The 24,947-nt window shown below is 43.7% G+C and overlaps 1 protein-coding gene across 1 annotated transcript in view; it reads right to left on the bottom strand.

The window, feature by feature from the left end:
- The window catches only part of CYRIA (CYFIP related Rac1 interactor A), a 58,262-nt gene that overhangs the window by 20,343 nt on the left and 12,972 nt on the right, over nt 1-24,947 (bottom strand). Inside the window, exon 2 of the mRNA XM_065890930.1 lies at nt 4,729-4,808. Within this exon, the coding sequence (XP_065747002.1) occupies nt 4,729-4,798 (70 nt within the window). The 5' untranslated portion in view covers nt 4,799-4,808. The remainder of the gene's footprint in view (nt 1-4,728; nt 4,809-24,947) is intronic.

Here is a 24,947-nt window from a genome sequence, read left to right as displayed (position 1 = left end):
TAAAACGTCAACATAAAAGGCAAAAGAGAATACTAAAGATTATTTGATTTAATCGAAAGGCAGGAAAACATTGAGAAACCAAGAGCAGAAATGGAACAAATGGAAACAACACCAAGATACACTCAAATACAAACAGTAATTAACTGTACATGGGCTGAACATGCCAATAAAAGGTAGATATTATCAGCTTGGATGAAAAAAATTGGGCCAACTATGTGTTGTTTATGAGAAACACGCTATACAGATAAAGGCAGACAGAATGGGGAAATATATACCACTGCAAACACTAAGCATAAGAAAGCTGTTATGGTCAAAATATGGCAGGCTTGAAGGTATATTTAACAAAAGATATGTGGGACCTCGAAAAACTATAAAACACTGCTGAATGAAATTAAAGAATATCTTAAACAAATGAAAAGATAGACCATATTCATAGGTGGGAGGAATCAATACTACCTAGATGTCAATTCTCTCCAAATTGATCCCTAGATTTTATGTAATTATAATCAATATCCCAGCAAGATTTTCTGTAGACATTAAAGGCTTATAAAAGATAAATAAAATTATTTAGAAAAGTAAAGGAGCTAGAATACTCAAAACATCTTGAGAAAGAACAAAGTTGAAGGATTTACTTTTCCTGACTTTAAGACTTTATTAGTTGTTACGTTTTGGTATTAATTGGTGAAAGGGATCAATCAAGCAATGAGAGAGAATAAAAGGTCCAGAAGTAGCCTGATACATATTATAGTTAACTAAATTATGATAAGGGCATTAAAGCAATCTCCCTGTGCTAGAATAATTTTATATCACATGAAAAAAAAATAAACCCAACACCTCTCTCATAACATACACAAAAATTAGTTAAGGATTGATCATTGACCTAAATGTAAAGTTTAAAATTCTAAAACTTTCATAAGGAAATGTAGTAGGATATCTTTATGACCATGGAATAGGCATGATTTCTTAAAGAAGATACAGCATGAACTTAGTAAAAAAGGAAAAAAATGATAAAATAACACTTCATCAAAATGTAAAACTTCTGTTCATGGAAAGAAAAAAGTAGTGGGATGAAAAAACAACAATAAAAAGATGTTAAGTGATTGCGTAGAAACGTGACCATAAACTGTAAAACCCGCTGCAAAGGGCAAAAAATTTCAATCAGATCCACACAACTGGAAAACCTAAGGACAGATGTGTCTAATTTTGTATTATATTTTGACCCAACCTAATTATATCTATTTGACCCAGTTCAATTACATTCCATCAGTGACTTCAAAAAGAATATTCAACACTCAAAGTAGAGGTGCCAAAGGCCTTTGAGTTGTTGCCGTATACTGTTCAGCCTTCATTCTTCCTTCTACTTCTTCCTCCTTAACTCTTTTGTAATCCAGCCTCTGTACTCAAAGTGATAAATCCTGAATCTTTTGGGCAGTTAACTGCCCAATCTGTCATCCCCTTTTCAATCTTTTTCCTTCTTGACCACTCTTAGCATTTGAATCCATTTACACTCCCTCCTACTTGAATGTCTGTGTCTCCTGGCTGCCTGATCTAGCCTGTTCTATTCTGTTTCTTCACATGGCCAGCATCTGTTACTCAGGCTCATTCACTGTCCCATAGTCCAGGCTCAAGGCGGGCTGAGTGCTGGGTCGCCAAACTGGGTGGGGCCCAAGCCCTGCCATCAGGAATCTCAACTGAGTAAGATGAGGTTCCTCCTCAGTGTGGTCTTTCTCTCCTGGATCCTCTAACTACTCAACCTCCCTTTAAGTATAAGCACACCTGAAGTTCCCATCCCCTCAAGCTCTTGCCTGCTCTAGTTTTCCCTCAGGGATTTCAACTACTCTCTTTGGAAAAGTCTTCTAGATCTGTAGAAAAAACACTCATTGTTTTAAGTCCATTCCAAATGCCACCTTTGCAAGAAGACTTCCCCAATTCCTTCTGTAGTCATCCATTTCCTGAAACTTGATGTATGCTTTCTCCCTCTACTCCCAGGCCACACTGTGCCTCTCCTAAGCCCCTTACTTTACTTTGTCTTGAACTGTGTGCCTGTATTGTCCTCCACACCTGCCTGGAGCTTCATTAGGCAAAGGCTGCTCTTGTCTAGCTCTGTCTCCCTGATGGCACCCTGGCTTACACGAAGGCTCATAACCATTCTCAGTATACTGTTACCGTACTGAGCTGAAATCTATATAGTCAAGGAAAAATCATGACCACAGCCCATCTTCCCCACGCTTCCAGTCCATCACCCTTTTTTCTTGAAAGCCAACTTTAGGAAATACGATTTGCAGGATCAAGAAACCAATATTTTTTTTTTCATGAGACATCTTAGTTTGTAGATGATTAAGACTTCTCTCTCTAATCAGGAACAGAATGATGGCTGTAGCACTTCCTGGAAGCTGTCTGTGATGAGCACTTAAGGGAATCAAAGCAGAGGGAGGAAGAAAGCCAAAGACATCTGTGTTCCCATCTCAGTTCCCCAATCATTCCCTGTGAGACTTCAGCCCAGTGATTTATCTTCTCAGTCTCAGTGAAATAATGTTACTCTTCTTAGTATTGAGGGGGAAATAAACAAGATTTTATATATTTCGATAAATTTATAGTTTTATATTTTCCTTAAATACTATAGTTCTAGTCCTAGTAGTGAGCCACCCAGACATGGAAATCCATTCCACACTTCCCCCTCTTAGAGAAATTACAGTATATCTACAAATGGAATTTTGGTACCATAAGCTGTTATCAAAATTCAAGATATTTAAATGTTCTCTTCAGCCACCATGACCTTCCCATAAATAACATATTAAGAAAATGTCCAAAGTACAAGACTGAGCAGATCAGAGTCCTTGGGTTGTAGCAGAGAGGAAGTGAAGCCCCTTTGCTATGGTGGTGGGGAAGGGGATCCCCTGAGATGTCGCCTCAGAACACTGCTGCTGCTCCAGAGAACATCAGCTGAAAACTACTGCTTTAAATTCCTGTAGATTTTACTTTTACCACTTTAAAGGATTTTGATATTAGACTTGACAAAGGACTCAAGCCTATTCTATGTGGAAGCATGGAAAGGCAAAATTCAAGAACAGGGAAATAGGCAAATGGGGTCCCTCTGGTAGTCGTTGTGAGAAGCACACACACATGCATGTGGACTTTAGGGCTTCCATAAAAGAACAGGCATGTAACTCCCCTAGGTGTTTATATGTCCCTGAAGTTGTGAGTGAATAGGGTGTTTTACCACCATTTGGGCCTCTGTGCATGCTGAATGAAACAGTGTAAAGTGCATTTGACAAGAAGTGGAAGGGGTCAATTAAAAATGCAAGTAGTAAAATTAGGGTGTTGGAATAATGGGTAATTTGTTTTGTAACAATTCTTTAAAGTTATTAATAAATCTTCCTGTAACAACAACAACAAAGATATATGTATATTACAGAGGAGTAGCAAAAGTCACACAAGTAAAAAAAGCCCATTCTTTTTGAAGTATCAAATCAATCTGGCTCTTGAGTTCCCAGCTGTACCTCTTACCAAACCCAACCAAACCCAGCCAAACCCAACCAAATCCAACCAAACCCAACCAAATCCAACCAAGCCCAACCAAAACCAACCAAGCCCAACCAAAACCAACCACACCCAATCAAGTCCAGCCAAACCCAGTCAAATATCAAGAACAACAGCAAACCGAGTTAAATCAGAAGTGAGATCTCTTTCGTTGAATATAATCTACAGTAAAAATCTTTTTCAGAATGCAAGAGCTTTGGGGACACTTTTCCTTTTCAAGTAGGTATTTTAGACATACCAAAGATTTTAAAAAGATACATCCAAGGAGCTTTCATCACTTGGTTTGCTGTATCTTAGAAGGGTCTTCTAGCATTTACTTAGAAAATCTCTGTTAGAAGGTTTAATGTATATGTAAGGAAGTTCCAACTTATTTTTAATATAAATAAAATACTTGAAATATTACAGTTTAAAGCAGATTAAAGTCTGGAACAGATGACTACTGGACAAAGGACATTTAACTATGCTTAGCATTGTGGAACTGCAATTCAAAAAGAGGAGAACACAAGAGTGAGTGTAGAAATGTGAGCCTAGTTGATTAAACATGAATGTGTCATTCATTTATAAATATAGTCAATCAAAAAATAACAAGATAAGAAAGAATCTCTGTATGTATTTAGTCATGATTCATAAGCCATTTTGCCTTAGGAAAAAATCTAAAGTTTTTGATAAAAGAAAAATAACCTTTCAAATGAAAGTTATATCTTAAACTCCTGGAACAGTTTTCTATTATCAAATAATATAAAAGAACAGATAGAGATGACTCAAAAATACAAAATCTGTAAGCCTCATTTCTTGTATATATCACTTTTTCTTTTACGTCTAGTGATATCTGTTCTATATTAATCTGTGTCAATTACTACGTATACTATTTTTCTTTGGAATATGACATAAAAAATTTTGAAAATTATTAGGAAAATACATGTTGATGATTTATATTAGGCCTACAATAACTGATTGCTTCTAAAATCAAAGAAAAGCCTGGGCGTATTAAAAAGATATTCTTTGGGGTGTTTTTAAAATGTATGAAAAGAAAGAAGGAAATGATCTTTGAAGACTCAGAGAAATGCAGAGTGACATTTGGATGTGGTTTAAGTATCACACACAATCTTTATCTTATAACTTCCCTATCAACAAGCTATAAAGAAAGTGAAAAGTTTTCACCATAATCTTTAAATTTTTGGAACTTACTTTCAAAATCCAGGAAAAAATGTGGGTAGTTTTCAATTTCCCTGGTAAGGACTTTGAGCAGGTTTCCCATCCCAGCAAACCTAGGAGAGACAACACAAAACCAAATACCATTAGCAGTATAAAAAACAAGCTTCTGAAAAGATTGGACATTTTTTAATAACTTGCATAAATACCACTGAACCCCTATAACTACATCAGAAGGCCCAATAGAAAGTATCTTTATACCAGGTGATGAGTGATAACTTAGCAACTATTTTTTATTCAAAGAATTAGGTATTTTAGTCATAGGAGGCAGAGTTTACGTATATTCTACAAATTTCTTCCCTTTCCCCTTCACTAATCCCCTGAATCCTTACGGTTAATATTTCAGCTTCGCTTTGTTTCTGTTCCATTGATGTGGGAACATACCATGTCAATGGACAAGCAGAACAGAGAGGGCATTATTAAAATACCTATCCAAAAAGGTAAGTTTCTTAAAGTTCCTGAGGAAAAGAGTTTAGAAAACAGATTTATACTCCCAGGAACCCTCTTAGCCTGTACAGGAGGTCATGTTTCCCAGGCAAGTCGGAGGCTCTTGCAATTTGACATTTCCATGGTAACGAAATTAGGTACTTCATGAAGTGTAGAAACGGAAAGGTATAATAACCAAAAAGTTTTCTCAATGAAACTGCAGCCTGGGGCATTTGCAAGGGTGAATCAAGTCTACAGAGAAATACAAATTTGTTATATATCTGCAATCCCAACCTGAAAAAATAGGGGAAATGTAGTTATTATTTAAGTAAATAGCAAAATTTCTACTGCTCTCAGCTCTAGACATTAACCATCTTCTTCAGGAGGCCGTTGTCCATTCATTTATTCTACACATATTTATGGAGCCGTGATTTGATGCTGGGTACTGTGCTCTTTGGAAGGCATTTTTCTAACTCATGATTCAGACACCTCAGCTTGTGAAGGACCAACTTGAAAAATCACTGGACCAGTAAAAGGGAACTGCAGGGATGTAATTTTCTACCCACATGGCTTCTGACAGTATTTATGTTGCTATAGGCATTTAAAAAGATAAGCCACTCTAAGAAAGATGTGGTGAAAGAGGAATATACGAAAAGGATGGTGTTGTGCATGAAAATACATAGCAAGCAGTTCCCTTAAGTGCAGAAGGTGGTATAATCTAGTCTCCATAATCCCCCCTTCTGAGCAAATAACTCATACACTGCAGACAACATTCACAGTATAAGTCACTAACATGAAGGTAGAAAAGAGTCTGCTTCCGGAGGGCTGTTTGCAATCCTAGCTCTGTTTCCTGTTAGCTCCGTTATCCAAGGCAAGGTACTTTACTCTCTAAGCCTCAGTTTTCTCATCTGTAAAAAGAATTTTTGAAATGTATCTATTTCATCAATCATGAATATTAATGAATAAAAATAGAAAGTGTTTAGCACCGTACTTATAGGAAGTGCTCAAGGCACATTACATGATAATTACCACCACCATCATCATGATAATTATCTTAACAGCCTTCAAATACTTACTTAGAATTCTCTTATGGAAAACGAATGAGGTAGGTTATATGTGGCTCTAGGGAAGAGAACCAGAACCAATGAGGAAATAATGAGGAAGATCTTCATTCAGTGTTGTGAAAAAATTTCTAACCATTAGGGTTGTCGGCATATTGGGTGATTTGCCCTGTGAAATAGTGTTTCCTGTCACTGGTGGTGTTTAAGTAGAAATATGGTATATTACTCCTGAAAAATATTATAAAAATGAGTTGGGCAGAAAGTTGGAAAAGATACCTCTTAGACCTTGCCTATCTTGGAATATATGAATGTGCGGGCATGTATGACATGTACACACACACAGACACAGACACACACACACACACACACACACACACACACACACAATAGGAGGCAAACACCATGCTTCTCTCTTCCAAAAGGATCGTCCCTATTCTTTCTGTCATTTTCTTCCTCCCTTGCCTTTATGCACATTTTCTTTTAAAGTACTTTTGAGCAAAGCCCTGTATGAGACAGGTTCTGCCAGATTAAAACTCAGAACTGGGATAGCCCATCCCTGCCACTGGGCAACATTCACAAATCCTCCTGGGTCTCTAGGAAATAATCTGTTTCCAATTTAATGAACAATTCCAACTCAGACCCGGAGGCACTTCTTGTAGGAAGATGATTCTACTGTTTAGTAGCAGCCCTGACTTTCATATATAAAATGCCTTAATGGAAGTTAAATATTCTTAATTTCCCTAGCTTTGTGCTATTAACATGTCACAAGAGACCTGAATGGATTTAGCTTCCTCCTAAAAGTCTGACTTGTGTAGGATTTTACTGTCAGAGTGCCTGGGTGGGAAATACATTAAGCCTTTAAAATTAGTAACAGACTGAAATAAACACACGTGGAAATACATCCAAATACTAGCTGGCTGCAGAGTTCTGTTCAAAACGTCACTTAAGCTGGTTGGCTAATGCAGCCCAATATTCTGAAGCATGATTCTAACAACAACCCAGGTCAACTAACTGGAAATATTCTAGATGTACTCTAGATGTCTCACATCCCAAACAGGAACTGTCTGGAACAATAATTGATAATTATGGGATATTATGTAGTATTAGGGGTCAAGTCCAGTCCCATGGAACCTAGAAAACATGCATTTCAATACAAGCTCCTTGAATAAACACAGAAATAGTTCATCTCCTTCATGGAAAAAAAAAATGATGCTCATCGCTCCCCTCCAATGGGACAAGAATTCATGAAGTATATTCTGGTTCAAGGTCTGCAAAGTGAGTTAGCATCACACAGATGGGCACTGGGTAGAGACCATGGTTGTTTTGTATTAGACCTCGGGCTCCACTTGGGAAGACCCTCACCCAAAGAGCTTTTACTACACCCCCAGCTACATTCTTCATGACAGAGCCTCTCCAATCTTTTCAAACAGCTCCTGAGTGCATACAAAACACATTTCTATGAACCATGTAACTAATGAGATGGCTTAGTTAATCACTGTGAGGATTATTTTTTAATATTTGATCTTGTTCAATAAAAGAATTTAAGATAGGGCTTCCCTGGTGGCGCAGCGGTTGGGAGTCCGACTGCCGATGCAGGGGACACGGGTTCATGCCCCGGTCCGGGAGGATCCCACATGCCACGGAACGGCTGGGCCCAATAGCCATGGCCACTAAGCCTGCACGTCCGGAGCCTGTGCTCCACAGCAAGACAGGCCACAACAGTGAGAGGCCCGCGTACAGCAAAAAAAAAAAAAAAAAGAATTTCAGATAAGTTATTATACACTATTAGAAAATGCGAATGCTTACATAATGAAAGTGAGGGGAAGAGGAAAATAAAAGGAGAATCGTAGGAGGAAGGTAGAGAGGCAAATAGTACATGAACTATAGGTCATCCAGGCAATAAGATCTTCACATCTGTTGGAGATCAATTAGGATCTAAGCTTCTGAGTGCCAAAGCAAAGGGAAAAAAAAAAGTCTCTTTCAAGATTTGGTGTTCAGAAAATAAAGACAAACTGGTGACACTGGAGAAGTACAGCTTTTTTTTTTTTTTTTTTTTATGAAATAGTGATCTGGCTAAGAGAGAGCTGAGACAAAGAGAAATCTCCTCCAGCTGAGAGTGCACTGACACTTCTACCTGAGGGTGAGCAGAGCCTTAGAGCTCCCATGGCTACAGCAGTGCTTTCACAGCCGAAAGGCGGGGAGAGAAGCCTGGTTGGCAGTCCAGGACTGTATTTAGGGAAGCCGGGGACTCTGGTTTCCATGTTCCGTCTGGTAACTCCATGCCTACACTCCTAATGTGACCTGCTGCTGGGTCAGTCCCAAGGAACTTGCCAGATCCTTGCCACCCTCCACTATGGATTGGGAGCTCGTATCAGAGAGAATAAGGCAATCCGGCAGGTGATGATTCTAGGCAGTTTCTACAGGTAAAGAAGCTGCTTATTAAGTTCAAGGGATAGGAAAGGTCTCCCCAGTAATAAAGGAGGAGATGGGGAACCAATATGAAGGAAGAGAGAAGTACAGCAAAAAATCCAGATGTGAAAGTACTAAAATACTAGGAACAGAGTTCATAAAGGAGGATGCTAAGAAGGACTCCAGGCCTAAGGGAGCTCAAGCAATACTTTACAAAGCATGTTTATTATTTAAAACTAGTATGCTGTCTATATTATAAAGTTTAGGCTTATTTTAACACACACACACACAGACACACAATGTCTCCCTTGACATCTTCAGAGATCATCTCAAAGTGAAACCTCCCTGGGACACGACATAGTTTGCAGTGGCGCCCGTGAGTGTGGTGAGATCTGAATTCACTCCCTCCAGGAGGGTCTGGTAGGGGCAGAGCAAGGGAAGATTAGGAGATTTGGTCTCTCAGAAGAAGACAGAGGGGAGATGCCAGTTGGATAAGTACTCATGAGGCGATGGGCCTTGCAAACATTCTTTCTGGCTCTTACTTGGGATGGTTCCTGCTTTGGAGACTGGCATTGGAAGGTGGTCCTCTTTCCGTCTGTGGCCACTCTGGATGGCCTTTTGCTCTCAGAGACACCTGTCTTCCTCCACGACCGGGTTCTCCAGGACTGTCTCTTCTCTACCAAAGTGAAGGTGTGTGGGCGTCTACCATGATGGCTTTGGCTATTTGCTGGGGTTTTTCTCCCAGAGCATTGCAGGTTGGGACTTACTGATAAAGATTAAGACACAGTCTTGAGGATCTGTAGCACAGAGTAGGCTAAAATAAAAATGTGGCCTACTGATATTATCAGAAGATGCATAGTGTAAGTGGTAAATGATGAGCTCCTAGAGAAGAGTTTGAAAGAGCTGCACAAATATGTAGCACGGTCTCACTCCCCCATTATGCTAGAGCAAGTCATTGTAGCTTTGAGTCTCGGTTCTTCACCTACAACAATAGTATAATAATCTCTTCTACATGAGATTCTTGCAAAGACTATTGAAATGAGTGTAAAACCGCTGCGTAAAATACTGCGCAAATATTAGCTCTAATTATTCAGCATTACAACTCGTTTCATGGTTTAAGTTATTCATGGAATCAAAGAAGTATTACATCCCCAGAATCATGTAAGTTGCATGTTTCTTGATATTTCAGGTTTGGTCTCCCAAAATCCATGACTCTTTATGTAAACTGCTTTAACGTCAAGCTATAATCAGGTAAATATTTAAAGGTATTAATAGCTAGCACCGCAAGAGATTTTCCTACATGCCAAAGACTGTATTTTAGATACCTTTTCTTACTTTATCTTCAAAATATATCTAAGAGGAAGATATGTTGTTTAGGAATGAGAAAACTTAAAGGTATTAAAATTAAATACAGAAGCTGATTTTAAAAATATAAATCTTTATGAAAGAAAACTAAATTTTCAAGAGAACTATATTTATATAAGTGTGTGACAGTTAGAGGCTGGGGTCTTCAGATAACTCTATATAAGTTAATTCCCATTTCCAACACGAAAATCCCAAGCAGAAACAAATGCTTTTGAAAATAGCAGTAAGGAGATCACCCTTTTAATAAATACTCAAAAAAATCATCAAAAACTTCAATTTTTAACCAAATGGTTGTGTCTATGTTTACCCCTTTTCATAAATATAGCATATAGCACAAATATCTAATGAAGAAAACCCTGCCAAAGGGACCCATGAAATATCTCTACTGAAAAGGAATGAAATGCTAAAGGGCAAAGGGGCAACACAGATTTTCCAACAGTCAAAAGAGGGGGTCGGTCAGGATCACTGCCCACTCAGGTCCCAGGAGACCTGGTTTATCTTCCTCAACACTGACTCTCTTGGTGACAGTGATCTATCTAAATAAAAGGAAAAATCAAACTCCTATCCTCCCTAAAGGGAATCTGGTAACAGTTTGATGGGAAGTTTCTTCTTTTCCCTTTGGTTTTCTAATAAAAACACCACCTTGGATAATTGCCCCGAGGGAAGTAGTCAATCACTGGTTGAACACCCTGAATACCTGCGGCCTGTGGGAGTGGGGTTTTCAATGACAGAAGCCATGGCTGCAGTGCTCAAGTGATACACATGCTATTTAGGGAGACAGCACAAGTTCAAATTAAGAATGTAATCGATCTGGAAGCACATTACAAGCTTCTGATAAGTGGTAAGGGCTCAAAAACGTGAACTGAATGTGAAAGTAGTAGTATGTACCCGATACACAGTAAGTACCAACCAGAGTGATGATGATGATATATGAGAGGGACAAGAACATGCACATTTTATTGAGGGTCCACTGTGCGCCTGGCACTGTGCTTGGAGCTTTCACACACTTAAGTTCACTCAAACCTTACAGCAATCCTTCAGGTAGCTATAATTCTCGTCATGTATTGGAAGAAGAAATTTAGTTGGTTAAGCATCTTTCTGAAGACTACAGGAAAATAAAAGATAGAGCTTGAGCATCTAGGAACTCAAAAGTCCATGCTCTTTTCCCCACAGGAGGAGACCTGGGATTCCAGACCCCTAGGAGGCCCCTGTTTGGGGACTCTGAGAGTCCGTGGTCTGTGGAAAGTGCGTGCTAGATAATGCATGATTGTACGTATATGCTCCTTTCTCTGGGGAGAGAGTCTATAGTTTCTGTTAGATTCCGAAGTGGCCTGCTCTACACTAGTAGTCCCCCAAGGCATGGACAGTGAAAGACATATTTCTCTAGGAATTTAGAGAAGACAGAAAACCATGTGGGGTGGAATCTTCCAGAAAAATTAGCGTCATAGAAGAAGTGAACTCCACCCAGGCATGAAGGACCCTGGGAATCTGTATTGGCAGAAAGGACGCCTCCAGCTGGGGCATCTAGAGTGAGAAGGGAACAAAAGACACTAGTTATGTGACTGGTGAAGCCTTCCCAATACAGAAGTCTTATTCCTCAAGGTTCATGTACAGCAATACAATTTTGAAATGGATTCTTTCACATTTTTTTCCAAATTGTCTAGAAAGAGGGTATTTCTCTAGTCACTGCAGGAGTGTTAATAGTGCCTTTAAAGACTGCCCGCATGTCCCTGCCAAGGGAGGCTCTCATCTCCCAGGGGTGACGATTTGGGATGTATGCATGGTATTTTCTATGACTACTTTCTTGGCTCTGAGCTCAAAACCACTTCCATGGGAGCTGGCTCCAAGGCTGCTCAGTAGAAAATGATGACCCTCCTAAAGAAATCATCCTCCGCTAACATTTCAGTTCCAAAAAAGAGAAGGGGGTAAAAGTGCACTGCACACACACACACACACACACACAGACACAGACACACACACAGACACAGACACACACACAGACACGCACATTTTTTTTTTTTTCCTATTTAGAACTTGGTTCTTGTTTGGAAGAAAAAAAATAATAAGATTAGTTTTATTCCCAGAGTGTAAAACCAAATAAAATCAACTAGAAGTGACTTTGAAAAGATGTGACCATAGTTGGTGAGGAAATTTATTTGTTTACTATAAGTAAGACATAACAAAGGACTCAGGCCCAGGGTGTGGGCATTGTGAATTCTGACCTTTGCCTGTGTACATGCCCAATTTTCATGATTAGAGAACAAGCACTTAGAAATTTTCTTTTGTAGCTATAGCTATCGGAAAGGAGACTTTCTAAACCAATACCACCTTTTATCAATACAGAACAGAAAGTGAGAAAAAATAGAACAGCAGCCCTACATGGTTCTATTTGCTAATATTTTTCTTAAGGTCTAAGATGACAAATACTCAATGCCTTTACCAGAAGGGATGGGTTTTCTTAGCACTCTGAATGAGACAATACCTTTCGGAATCTAAAATGTTTAGCATCCCTGGTACAAAGACTTTAGAAATCAAAGACTTAAGTCCTGGTTGAGCCTAATATTTTTCTGCAACATAGTTAGCATATAAGCCCCAGACCAATCACGAATCCAACAATGATGCATATTTATATAACATCACATCTTTGTCAAAGGTAGGGAAGGTGATATTGGACCCATTTTACAGATCAGAACATGTGGGTCAGATATAGTCAGTGTCCTTCCCAGGGTCTTCCAGACGGAAGTCCCAAATGTCCTCAGAATACATTCCATATTAGAACTGGGGTCATCTTTTTAAAGCTCTTATTTACAAAAAAGCACTTGCCCAAGGACCCAAAATACATTAGGGCCAAAGAAGGAGCCATAAGGAAGGTGTCCTGGCTGTCAATCTCTTGCTCTGTCCATTAACACAAAAAGTAAATGGGACAAGTTCATTTTTTTAAAGACATTAAAACATAAGGTTGGGGCTTCCCTGTGGCACAGTGGTTGAGAATCTGCCTGCTGATGCAGGGGACATGGGTTTGAGCCCTGGTCTGGGAAGATCCCACGTGCCGCCGAGCAACTAAGCCCGTGAGCCACAACTACCGAGCCTGCGCTCTAGAGCCCGTGAGCCACAACTACTGAGCCTGCGCTCTAGAGCCCGTGAGCCACAACTACCGAGCCTGCGCTCTAGAGCCCGTGAGCCACAACTACTGAACCTGCGCTCTAGGGCCCGTGAGCCACAACTACTGAGCCTGCGCTCTAGAGCCCGTGAGCCACAACTACTGAGCCTGCGCTCTAGAGCCTGTGAGCCACAACTACGGAGCCTGCGCTCTAGAGCCCGTGAGCCACAACTACTGAGCCTGCGCTCTAGAGCCTGTGAGCCACAACTACGGAGCCTGCGCTCTAGGGCCCGTGAGCCACAACTACCGAGCCTGCGCTCTAGAGCCCGTGAGCCACAACTACGGAGCCCATGTGCCTAGAACCCGTGTGCCACAACTACTGAGCCTGCGCTCTAGAGCCCGTGAGCCACAACTACGGAGCCTGCGCTCTAGGGCCCGTGAGCCACAACTACTGAGCCTGCGCTCTAGGGCCCGTGAGCCACAACTACTGAGCCTGCGCTCTAGGGCCCGTGAGCCACAACTACTGAGCCTGCGCTCTAGAGCCCGTGAGCCACAACTACCGAGCCTGCGCTCTAGGGCCCGTGAGCCACAACTACCGAGCCTGCGCTCTAGGGCCCGTGAGCCACAACTACCGAGCCTGCGCTCTAGAGCCTGTGAGCCACAACTACCGAGCCTGCGCTCTAGGGCCCGTGAGCCACAACTACTGAGCCTGTGCTCTAGAGCCTGTGAGCCACAACTACTGAGCCTGCGCTCTAGGGCCCGTGAGCCACAACTACCGAGCCTGTGCTCTAGAGCCCGTGAGCCACAACTACCGAGCCTGCGCTCTAGGGCCCGTGAGCCACAACTACCGAGCCTGCGCTCTAGAGCCCGTGAGCCACAACTACCGAGCCTGCGCTCTAGAGCCTGTGAGCCACAACTACCGAGCCTGCGCTCTAGGGCCCGTGAGCCACAACTACTGAGCCTGTGCTCTAGAGCCTGTGAGCCACAACTACTGAGCCTGCACTCTAGAGCCCGTGAGCCACAACTACTGAGCCTGTGCTCTAGAGCCTGTGAGCCACAACTACTGAGCCTGCGCTCTAGGGCCCGTGAGCCACAACTACCGAGCCTGCACTCTAGAGCCCGTGAGCCACAACTACCGAGCCTGCGCTCTAGAGCCCGTGAGCCACAACTACCGAGCCTGCGCTCTAGGGCCCGTGAGCCACAACTACCGAGCCTGCGCTCTAGGGCCCGTGAGCCACAACTACCGAGCCTGCGCTCTAGAGCCCGTGAGCCACAACTACTGAGCCTGCGCTCTAGAGCCCGTGAGCCACAACTACTGAGCCTGCGCTCTAGAGCCCGTGAGCCACAACTACTGAGCCTGCGCTCTAGGGCCCGTGAGCCACAACTACTGAGCCTGCGCTCTAGGGCCCGTGAGCCACAACTACTGAGCCTGCGCTCTAGAGCCTGTGAGCCACAACTACTGAGCCTGCGCTCTAGAGCCCACGAGCCACAACTACCGGGCCCGCGTGCCACACTACTGAAGCCCGCGTGCCTAGAGCCCATGCTCTGCAACAACAGAAGCCACCACAATGAGAAGCCTGCGCACCACAACGAAGAGTACCCCCGCTTGCCGCAGCTAGAGAAAGCCCGTGTGCAGCAATGAAGACCCAACGCAGCCAAAAATAAATAAATACATAAATTAAAAAAAAAACACAAGATGCATATGGTAGTTCTATTTTTAGTTTTTTAAGGACCCTCCATACTGTCCTCCATAGTGGCTGTATCAATTTACATTCCCACCAACAGTGCAAGAGGGTTCCCTTTTCTCCACACCCTCTCCAACATTTGTTGTTTGTAGATTTTCTGATGATGGCTATTCTGACCTGTGTGAGGTGATACCGCATTGTAGTTTTGATTTGCATTTCTCTAATAATTAGTGATGATGAGCATCTTTTCATGTGCCTCTTGGCCTCCTGTATGTCTTTCTTGGTGAAATGTCTATTTAGGTCTTCCACCCATTTTTTAACTGGATTGTTTGGTTTTTTTGATATTGAGCTCCATGAGCCATTTATATATTTTGGAGATTAATCCTTTGTCTGTTGTTTCATTTGCAAATATTTTCTCCCATTCTGAGGGTCGTTTTTTTGCCTTGTTTATGGTTTACTTTGCTGTGCAGAAGTGTTTAAGTTTAATTAAGTCCCATTTGTTTATTTTTGTTTTTATTTCTGTTACTCTAGGAAGTGGGTCAAAAAAGATCTTGCTGTGGTTTATGTCAAAGAGTGTTTTTCCTATGTTTTCCTCTAAAGGTTTTATAGTGTCTGGTCTTACATTTAAGTCTTTAATCCATTTGGAGTTCATTTTTGTGTATGGTGTTAGGTAGTGCTCTAATTTCATTCCTTTACATGTAGCCGTCCAGTTTTCCTAGCAATCCCACTACTGGGCATATACCCTGAGAAAACCATAGTTCAGAAAGAGACATGCACCACAATGTTCATTGCAGCACTATTTATAACAGCCAGGACATGGAACCAACCTAAATGTCCATCGACAGATGAATGGATAAAGAAGATGTGGCACATATATACAATGGAATATTACTCAGCCATAAAAAGAAACGAAATTGCGATATTTGTAGTGAGGTGCATGGACTTAGAGTCTGTCATACAGAGTGAAGTAGGTCAGAAAGAGAAAAACAAATACTGTATGCTAACGCATATATATGGAATCTAAAAAAAGAAAAATGGTACTGATGAACCTAGCTGCAGGGCAATAATAAAGAAGTAGACATAGAGAATGGACTTGATGACATGGGGAGGGAGGGCGAAGGTGGGGCGAAGTGAGAGTAGCATCAACATATACACACTACCGAATGTAAAATAGTTGGCTGGTGGGAAGTAGCAGCACAGCACAGGGAGATCGGCTAGGAGATTTGCGATGACCCAGAGGGGTGGGACACGGAGGATGGGAGGCAGGCTCAAGAGGGAGGGGACATGGGGACATGTGTATGCATATGGCTGATTCGCTTTGTTGTGCAACAGGAACATGGTATTGTGAAGCAATTAGACTCCAATAAAGATCTACTAAATAATAATAATAAAAAAAACATAAAGTGTGATGTGTCACTGCCAGTGGAGGGTTTCTGCTCTATGGTAGTAGGGTCTCCCTAGAACATGCTAAACAGCATGTTAAACAGGACATCCCCACTGGTGGTTCGTAACATTGTGTGCACTTCTCTCCTTCCCTACCACGATTATCCTAATTCAGACCCTCAGCAGAGCTTCCGGCACCCTGCAAAGAGCCCCCAAACTGATTCTCCTGATTCCAGTTTTGTCTCCTGCCCTTTCGTTTCCAGCTTTGCAAACACAAATCATTGTTACAAAAGTAACAATGTGACTTCCTTGCTTAATATGCTTCCATGGCTCTCCAGGGCCCACAGGAGGTAGCACATACCAGTGTGTGCACTGGATCCAGAAAACCTGGCCTCCAGCCCCTGCCCGTCTCCTCTGTCCCCTCTCTTCCTCCGCACCCCTGGGCCCTCCACTCATCACACCCTACACTTCTCTAAAGCAGCCTGCTCTTTGTTGCCTCAGGGCCCTTGCACATGTTGCTCCTTCTGTTTACAATTATAATGACAGCTAACATTTTGTAATGATCTGCAGGCCATAGGGATGAGAGCTTTTCATGTATTATCATATTTTAATTTTCACAACCACCTTATGAGGTAGGAACTCTTATTATCCCAACTTCAGAGATAAAGAAATCATCTTAGAGGTTTTAAAAGTTTCTCAAGCCCACAGTGGCAGAGCTGGGTCTGGACGTCAATTCCATCTGACCTCTAAGCACTGGCTCTCGGCCATTGCCTCCCCAGAATCCCCTTTCAAGTATGAGTTTGGAAATCAGGACCTTCAGAAGAACCCCCCTAAATCTTCCCTCCTCTTCGACTCTACCTCAAATAAAACAAAACCCACTCCCTTGGGTAAGTTTGGCTTCTCTTTGCTCACCTAACTTTGTGTGTTTACTGTGTGTTAGTGCCTACAGTGTGGACCATAATTACACACTTTCCCCCCATCTCTGAATATAAGGTCTTCTTGGGCAGGGCTGTTTTTATACCTCCTTGTATTCCCAGCACTTAGCACAGGGCCTGGTACCCAGTTAGCACTGGCAAAGAAATCCTTAAGATTGTTTTGTCCAGTGGTACCAAAGCATCAACCAGTCCAAGGCAAAATGAGAAATTAAGGCTATGGCATAAGCCTTGCATTTCTGCTAAAGTTATGCAAACATCTCTATGCTACAGTGTTTTTTATTTATTTTACAAAATGATAGTGATAGCTACATCTTAAGTCCCCAACGTTTATTTTGAAATTTTATGGTTTTATGAAATTCCAAAGTCTAGGAGTCACTAACCTGGTCGGTTACTGGGCCCAGCTCGGGAGCAGAGCTGCTGGTCTCTGCTCTGAAGCTGGTGCCTCCAGCTGCACACTGTGACCTGTCTCATTTAGTTTTATGATAAGTCTGATCTCCTAACTACAATGGAGCCCTGAGATTTCCCCAACAGAGTGGAGGAAAGAAGTCCAGTTCTGGCTTCAGGAGTGTTTCTGGCGACTGGATGTGATTGTAGGAGGGCTATTCAAACAATCTGCCCTTCAACCTGATCAACAAGGTTCAGATTTGGAGGAATCCTGATGGCAGCCAGGTTGGCAGCTGCTGTCAGCGACGAAAGAGGCTTGCAGGCTCCCCACACCGTCCCCCGAAAGCAAGTGACCCCTCCGGCTTGCCTCCCATGAACCAACCAGGGAGCTGTCCGAGCAGGGAGAGTACAACCCTGATACGTCTGGTATTCACACTACCCAGAGACACTTTCTCCTAGTAATCATACAACCCATCATACCTCATTTATACTCCTTGATTGTTTTGAATGATAAGCAAAACCGGTTGACCATCAGCCTGTAATGCATCAGATGCAAAATAGGTGGCTTAAAAAAATACTTCTCAACAAAAGGAAGGGTACATTCCTTAAGTGACAGAAGCACCTGCTTTTCTTTGGGGGGGGGGACGGGAAATGCATGGATGGAATGAAGTAGCTCAGCCTATAAATTCCGGGAGCAAAACCAGGTGAGCGATTTTAGATAGTTGGGCTGGGCTGGAATTCCCTGCCCCAGCTGCCACTTCTGCAATGAAGTCATAAGGTTCTCTGTTCCGTTGCCGAAAGTCGTGCCAAGAATCCAACAGATGATTTCATTCCAAGACGAAGGAGGGGAACTAGAGTGAGTCTATTAAGCACTTTCATCTGACAATAAAAATGAGTTAATGGCTAAAATGTGTTTTCAAAACGTTTTAACACTACAAGTAATGGCACTCAAATGGGAAAATGCCTTGAATACACTCATCCATCATTAATACCACGGTGTCCCTCAAAAGGGCTGGGTGTTCCCGGTGGAATACAAGCTGCTAGAGTCGAGTTGTAAGGCAATCCATGGGAATTCTCAAAAACATACTGAGAGACCATCACAGAGCTGAACGATTAAGTGCAGGTTTAAAATAGTCCTTTCAATATCTGAGTTCAGTTTTCTAAAATAGACTATTACCTCATCACAGCTAATTTCCCCATAAACATCAATATTACAGCAGCAAAAAGTCTCCAAGAAATGAGAGTGAAATTAGATTCTTTTTTAGGGAATGCAAGTCAATGTGCCCCCCACCCCAATTTCCAATACCAGTGAATACGGAAACCATCAAACTGGGACTTTGTTCTGGACCAGCCCACCGCTGGGAAATCATTAGTGAATTTGTCCCCTTCCACTTGCGACATCAAGAACACGGTGAGGAGGAAACTGCTTGATAAGCTTGCCCCTTCCCTAGAAGGAGGGCTGACAGTCACAGCCCACCCAGGCCACTTCTGCCCGATTTCAAAGGGAGAGTGACCCCTGCAGGGCAGCAGTCTTGGAAATGCCTTCCGCTTACGGAGCAGTGTTGGGAAAGCTGTTTATTCCACCTGTCTCCGATGGCTTCGTTTCAGTCTAGAACCTGAAAGGGAACACGGGTAAGTCGCCCAAAGTTTGGGCTGTTCTGACCATCAGTGATTTAGATTAAACAGACTCTCATTTCTCTTGGATTACAGATCTCCTTTTTCCAGAATTGATTCTCAGGTATTTCAACCGACAGAAGCCAGGGTCCTCTTTGCTCTGAGTGCGGGCTGCAGAGGAATCTTGCCCTGCGTGCTGTTGGCCAAGCCCTCCCCCGCCGAGATGCTGGAGGGCCTCCTTGCTGCCCCCTCATCTCTCTGAATGGTCCTTCTTAAGTCTCCGCTTCCTCCATCTAACCTTTAAGTGTCTGTCCCTAATGCTCCTTCTTCACACCTTGTCTCCCGGTCCCGCTCTAGCCCCAAACTGGACCTCCTTCCTCAACTCCTGGCCGGTAACTCTAAGTGAATTTCCTGCAAGCATAGCAATTTGGGGAAGATCTTAATAGCCTTAAGTTCTGCCCTTCCCAAATGTCCTCCTCCTTCTTTGTTCACAGAAAAGCATCATCGTCCATTAAATTATGAGCCAGAAACCTGAGTGTCCCCCGAGATTTCTGCACCTGCTGCCCCCCCCTTAGACCTGGTGTCTCACCAAACTCTATCCAGGTACCTTCCACGTCTCCCCTGGCCGTGACTTCTCTCTAAGCCCTTCTCCTGGCCACAGTCTCTCCCCATCATCTCCAGCCATTATCTTGGGCTCTCTCTCGCCTCCCCCAGTCCAACACCAGATACCCCAAGCACCTCGGATCACACAGGGGACTCTGAGCGCACGTTACAGGAAATGTCCTGTGTAAAGTGAATGCTGGTGAATTAAATCTCTTCTATATGTTATCTCACAATATAACCTAAAAAAAGAAAAGAGAGAGGAAAAAAAAGAAAAAGGTTTTCCCCCCGTCCCTGCCTGGCTCTCGGTCCCTGGCAGCTGCTCCACACATCTGTGCCTGAGGTCTCTCTGCCTCTAGAGGTCACTGTCAAGCGGTGAAATATGACCTCGCAGGTCAAGGCACCGGAAGGCACGGTGCCCGCGGATGCAGTACTTCTGGGAAGCGAAAGCCCCCTGAAGAACCCCACCTGCCCCAGTGCCAGGGACTGACTTGATTTGTAAGTCTAGGTTTTCAGACACTGAGTTTTCTTAAACGGAGGTCCACCTGTGCAACAAAGGAGGCTTTGGAATTGATGGAGGTGTCAAAGCATTAGGTATATTACTTCCCAGTTCAAATTTATTTGGGGGGGGGGGAATGTCAAAATTATGGAAGTACCAAAAAGACCACCAAAAGCCATTTCACATACTGAAAACCTAAAGAATTTGAAGCCAAGGGAGGTTGGCGTGGTCCATTACATCTCAAGTGTCAAGGTCGGCCAAAGGGCGGAAAACATCCATTGAAATCTCAGAGGCAGGAGGGGCTTTGCTTTTGGTCTCCAGTTTCTGAAAGGAGCAAATGCCTTGATTTCAAAGTACGCTTAATCGCAAGCCAAAGGAACGCTTTAAAATAAAACCCCTAGCTTGAACCCCAAGCAAGCACTGAAGACCATCACTGTAAGCTGGGACAGGAAAGGCGGGGGTGGGGGGGTGGGGGGCGAGGTGGGAGTGTGCTGAGTGCCCGGGAGGCCGGCTCTCCTGCAGGGAGCTGCTTTCTGGGGCAACTTCCCGGCCCAGTGCGATGTGGAGCTGCTGGGTGGAAGGAAAAAGGCATGTTTCAGTGTAAACGCTCCCCAAGCTGGCTGTCAAATTAAGATGGGTGCAATTTTTCACATGGTATTCAGATCCTAAAACCTGACCCAAAGCTCTCTTTCAAGTTTCAGCTCCTGTGAACGCTCTGTGCTTTGGTCACACCAGCGTATGGAGAGTGCCAACAGCTCTGGCCTGGTTCTTGCTTCTGTTTTTGTGCTCATATGCTGCTCCCTTTGCTTGGAATGCCCTCCCCCTCTCCTCTGCCTCTGGATGGCCTATCTTTCAAGGCCCAAATCAGATTGCACTTCCTCCCAGAAACCTCCTCCCTGACCCCCAGGCTGAATGAGCAACATCTCTTCCTTACTGTGGATTCTTTAAAGGGCTATGTCTTCTTCATTTCCAGAATGTTACCCATTTCAACTACCCCCCACCCCTCCCCAGCCAAGCTCCAAGCACAGGTCCAGCACGCAGCCTCTTCACTGATGGCCACTGAAATGGAATGGAAGATTCGGTAAGCAGTCACTGCATAGCAATGACAGTAAGATTGGCAACTGCAAACAAGCCGAACAGAGGAAGGGTCGTTGGGAAGAGAAATAGGTTGGAGAAAATAAACATTTCCCAAAATAGAGATATTCTTCTTGTTTTATGATCATAGATGACCTTGAGAATCTGATGAATATCGGCCTTCTTAGAAAAACGCACCCATGCACAGACCCACATGTTTTTTGCATGTAATTCCAGGAGGTACAACACACACACTGACACCCAAGAATGGAAATCCCTCATTTATTTTAAAATCGCTAATTGAGTGTATGGACAGCCAGGCAGGATGAGGGAGGCATTTCCAAGTGTGTGGACCGTGGACCACGCTGAAGGAGAAAAGGAGTTCTTTAGTGGCAACAGCACAGGCTGAGGAGACCTTGGGTAAGTCTACTCTTCTGAATTTGGGTTTTCCTCGTCTGTGAAATGCGAATCATAATACTTCCTTAGCAGTGTCGTTAGTGAGTAAATAAAATAATTCAGGGAGAGCACCTAGTATAATATCTGGCATGCAGTCAGCCTCCAGCAACAAAAGCTAGTTTTCTGCACCTCCTGTCTCGCATATAAAAAACTGCAACCACAATGCAAACAAGTCATTTCCCTTTTAGCAATAAATTCTGCACGGCCGCTTTGGAGCGAGGGAAGAAAGCGACTGAGACCACCGTCTCGGCGAAGAGGTGAAGCCGGTGCCGCGCGGCTACTGCGGGCGCGTTCGCGTGGCTATTAATCATACAAGAGCCCATTTATGACAAACACAGGTCACTCCCTTTTGCATGACAAGCCCTATGGGTCCACAGAGGCCCATTATCCAAAAAAAACAGAGCATTGTGGGCGACGCGGGCGAAGCCGAGTGCACACACACAAGCGGACATTGTGAGGCTGTTTGCACAACCCCGCGGTGCTCCTCGCGGATTTCCTGCCAGGGAGACATTTCCATCTCGCGGAGGCGGCTGCAGACATTTGCTCATTCAACATGGCTTCGGGCCGCGCGCTGCGAGAGCCAGGGGCGCGGCGCCCTCTGCCGGCCGTCTCCAGACCGCAGGCGGGGATTGGGCGGAAGATAACGCCAGCCGCTCTCAGCATCCCAGCCTCCTCTCTCTCCTTCCCCTTCTAAAGGAAAGCGGTGCAACAGGCTTGAGCTCTGGGGTCTGGAAAGCCTGTAACACGTGTTGGCCGCAGGTCCTTGGACGAGCCATGTCACCCCTCAGGTCTTACTTTCCTAGGTGGAACCCCCAGCACTCATTTGTTTGCGGCAAGCCCTGAAGGAGATGACAGCTACACGGCCCAGGGCCTGCCCCTCGGCCAGTGTGGAATAAATCCCTGTATTCCCCTTCTCCACCTGTCTCCAGTAGGGTGGGGATTGTCATCTGCCCTCTGAAACTAGGAAAGGAAATCAGCCAGCACCTATGGGTAACGTCTTGGCTTAAACTGTAGCCAGTGTTCAGAGCGGATGTATGACTTTTATCTTCCTGTGTCATCTCCTTTTTTCAAATTGTTCTCTCTTGCTTTACAGTGTGTGTTCTGCGTTGGCAAGGGCAGCCCCGACGTGCAGTATTCCACCCAGCATCTGAAACGCCCGACCTTCAGGACAGGCTCAGTTGAAGGTGGAGGGTGAGCTCGCAGAAATTCTCAGCTAAGTTGTCTTTCTCAGAGATAAAAGAAAGACCACCCTATTGAACTTCCTAAACTGAGCTGTGATGTGGAGCGTAGCAACAAGAACATGAACTTGGGTTTGGATCACAGCTTAGCTATTTATTAGCTGGGTGGTCTCAATCAACGTATTGAACAACATTTACTTAACCTCCCAGAGTCTGAGTTTCAAAATGAGTAAAACAGAGATGAATTCAGCCTCTTCAAGGCTGGTTTGTAGAGACAATGACACCACATACGTAAGGAGCCAGATGCATAAATGGTAGTGGCCATAATCACGATCACTACTGTCATTTTTCTTGTTCCACCCACTGGTCTTAGTTCTGTCCTCCTGGCCATGAAGAAGGCGGAGGTGCTCTGTGGCATTCCAGAAGCAACTGAGAAGCCGCCGCAGTCCCAGCCCTCCCTTTCTTTTTTTTGAAAATTAACTTTTTATCTCTAACATGGCCAAGAAGATACATGGAAACTCAAAACCATCAACCAGAGATGCACACAGAAATATACAGACATGACTTGAGTGCAGGCAGTATTTTTTTTTAACGGCTTTATTGGAGTATAATTGCTTTACAATGGTGTGTTAGTTTCTGCTGTATACCAAAGTGAATCAGCTATACATACACATGTATCCCCATATCCCCTCCCTCTTGCATCTGCCTCCCTCCCACCCTCCCTATCCCACCCCTCTAGGTGGACACAAAGCTATGCGCCTGCTTCCCACTAGCTATCTATTTGACGTTTGGTAGTGTATATATGCCCATGCCACTCTCTCACATTGTCCCAGCTTATCCTTCCCCCTCCCCGAGTCCCCTTTCTGACACAACTATTAATATCTATTAAATACCATCTTAGAGGATGTATGCTGATGACTTCCAAATTTATAACTGTCTCCTTGATCCCCTCGCTGGAACTCCAGACTCATTTATCCCACTGACTGCTTGACTTCTAACAGACACCTCACACTTCACATATCCAAAATTCAAGTTTTGTTCTTTTTTCCTAGAAATCTGCCCCTTCTTCAGTCTTCCTTCTCTCTGTAAATGGCAATTCCACGTTTCCAGACACTCAGACTAAAAACGTCAGTGTCATCCTCGGCTTTCCTTTCTCTCACACCCCATATCTAAGCTAACAAACCCTTCAGCTCTCCTTTCAGGACACAGCTTGAATTTGATCGTTTTTCGGACATGGAGGCCTAGACAACCCACAAGGCATCCCATCTCTTGCCAAGACTATCATACTCACTTCCTAAACAGATTCCCCAGTTCCCAATCACTCAGTCAATTACCCATCTGGCCATTCTAATGATGTTTCAAAAGTTTCAGCATGTCACTCCTCTGGTTAAATCCCTTCAATGGTTTCCTGTGTCACTTAGAGTAAAATACGAGATTCTTATCACAGTCAACAAGGCCCGAGGTGATGTTACCCCAAGGTAGTTCATCTCGTACAACTCCCCTCCATCGCTGGGCTACTCACAGCTTCTGGCCTCTCCCCCTTCTTCATTCTTGAACTTATCACATGTGTTTCTGCCACAGGACCGTTGCTAGTCCTTAGTCCTAGAATGCTTTCCCCCAATATATCTGCATGGTTTTTCTTTAGGCCTCTGTCCAGGGTTTACTTTTAATCTCTATCGCCATTAACATATATACCCCCAGATCCCAGACTAGGGCCTGACACACAGTAGGAACTCCATACATACAGGTGGAATGAAGGAAGTCATCTGTTCATAAACACGACTCCCATGATCCCCTGGAGCTTCTCTTCCATCCAAACATAAGATTCTTCCTCCAGGCCCGTGGGAGGAGAGGCTCTCAGGCCATCTGTTATTTTGGTCAGACACTCTTATTTGGGTAAGAAAAGGGGAGAAGTAGTCCTTTCACGGGATGGGAAAGTGCATGGTCAGTGAGCCTGGTCCTAATGAGGTACAGCATGAACCTCTAAAATAGAAAGTGTGTTTTGGGGGGAAAGTAGAGGGAGAGA

The sequence above is a fragment of the Phocoena phocoena genome, chromosome 14 (assembly GCF_963924675.1).
Source record: "Phocoena phocoena chromosome 14, mPhoPho1.1, whole genome shotgun sequence".
NCBI lineage: Eukaryota > Metazoa > Chordata > Mammalia > Artiodactyla > Phocoenidae > Phocoena > Phocoena phocoena.
Note: the sequence above shows the minus strand (reverse complement) of the source record. Positions and strands in the feature narration are given on the sequence as shown.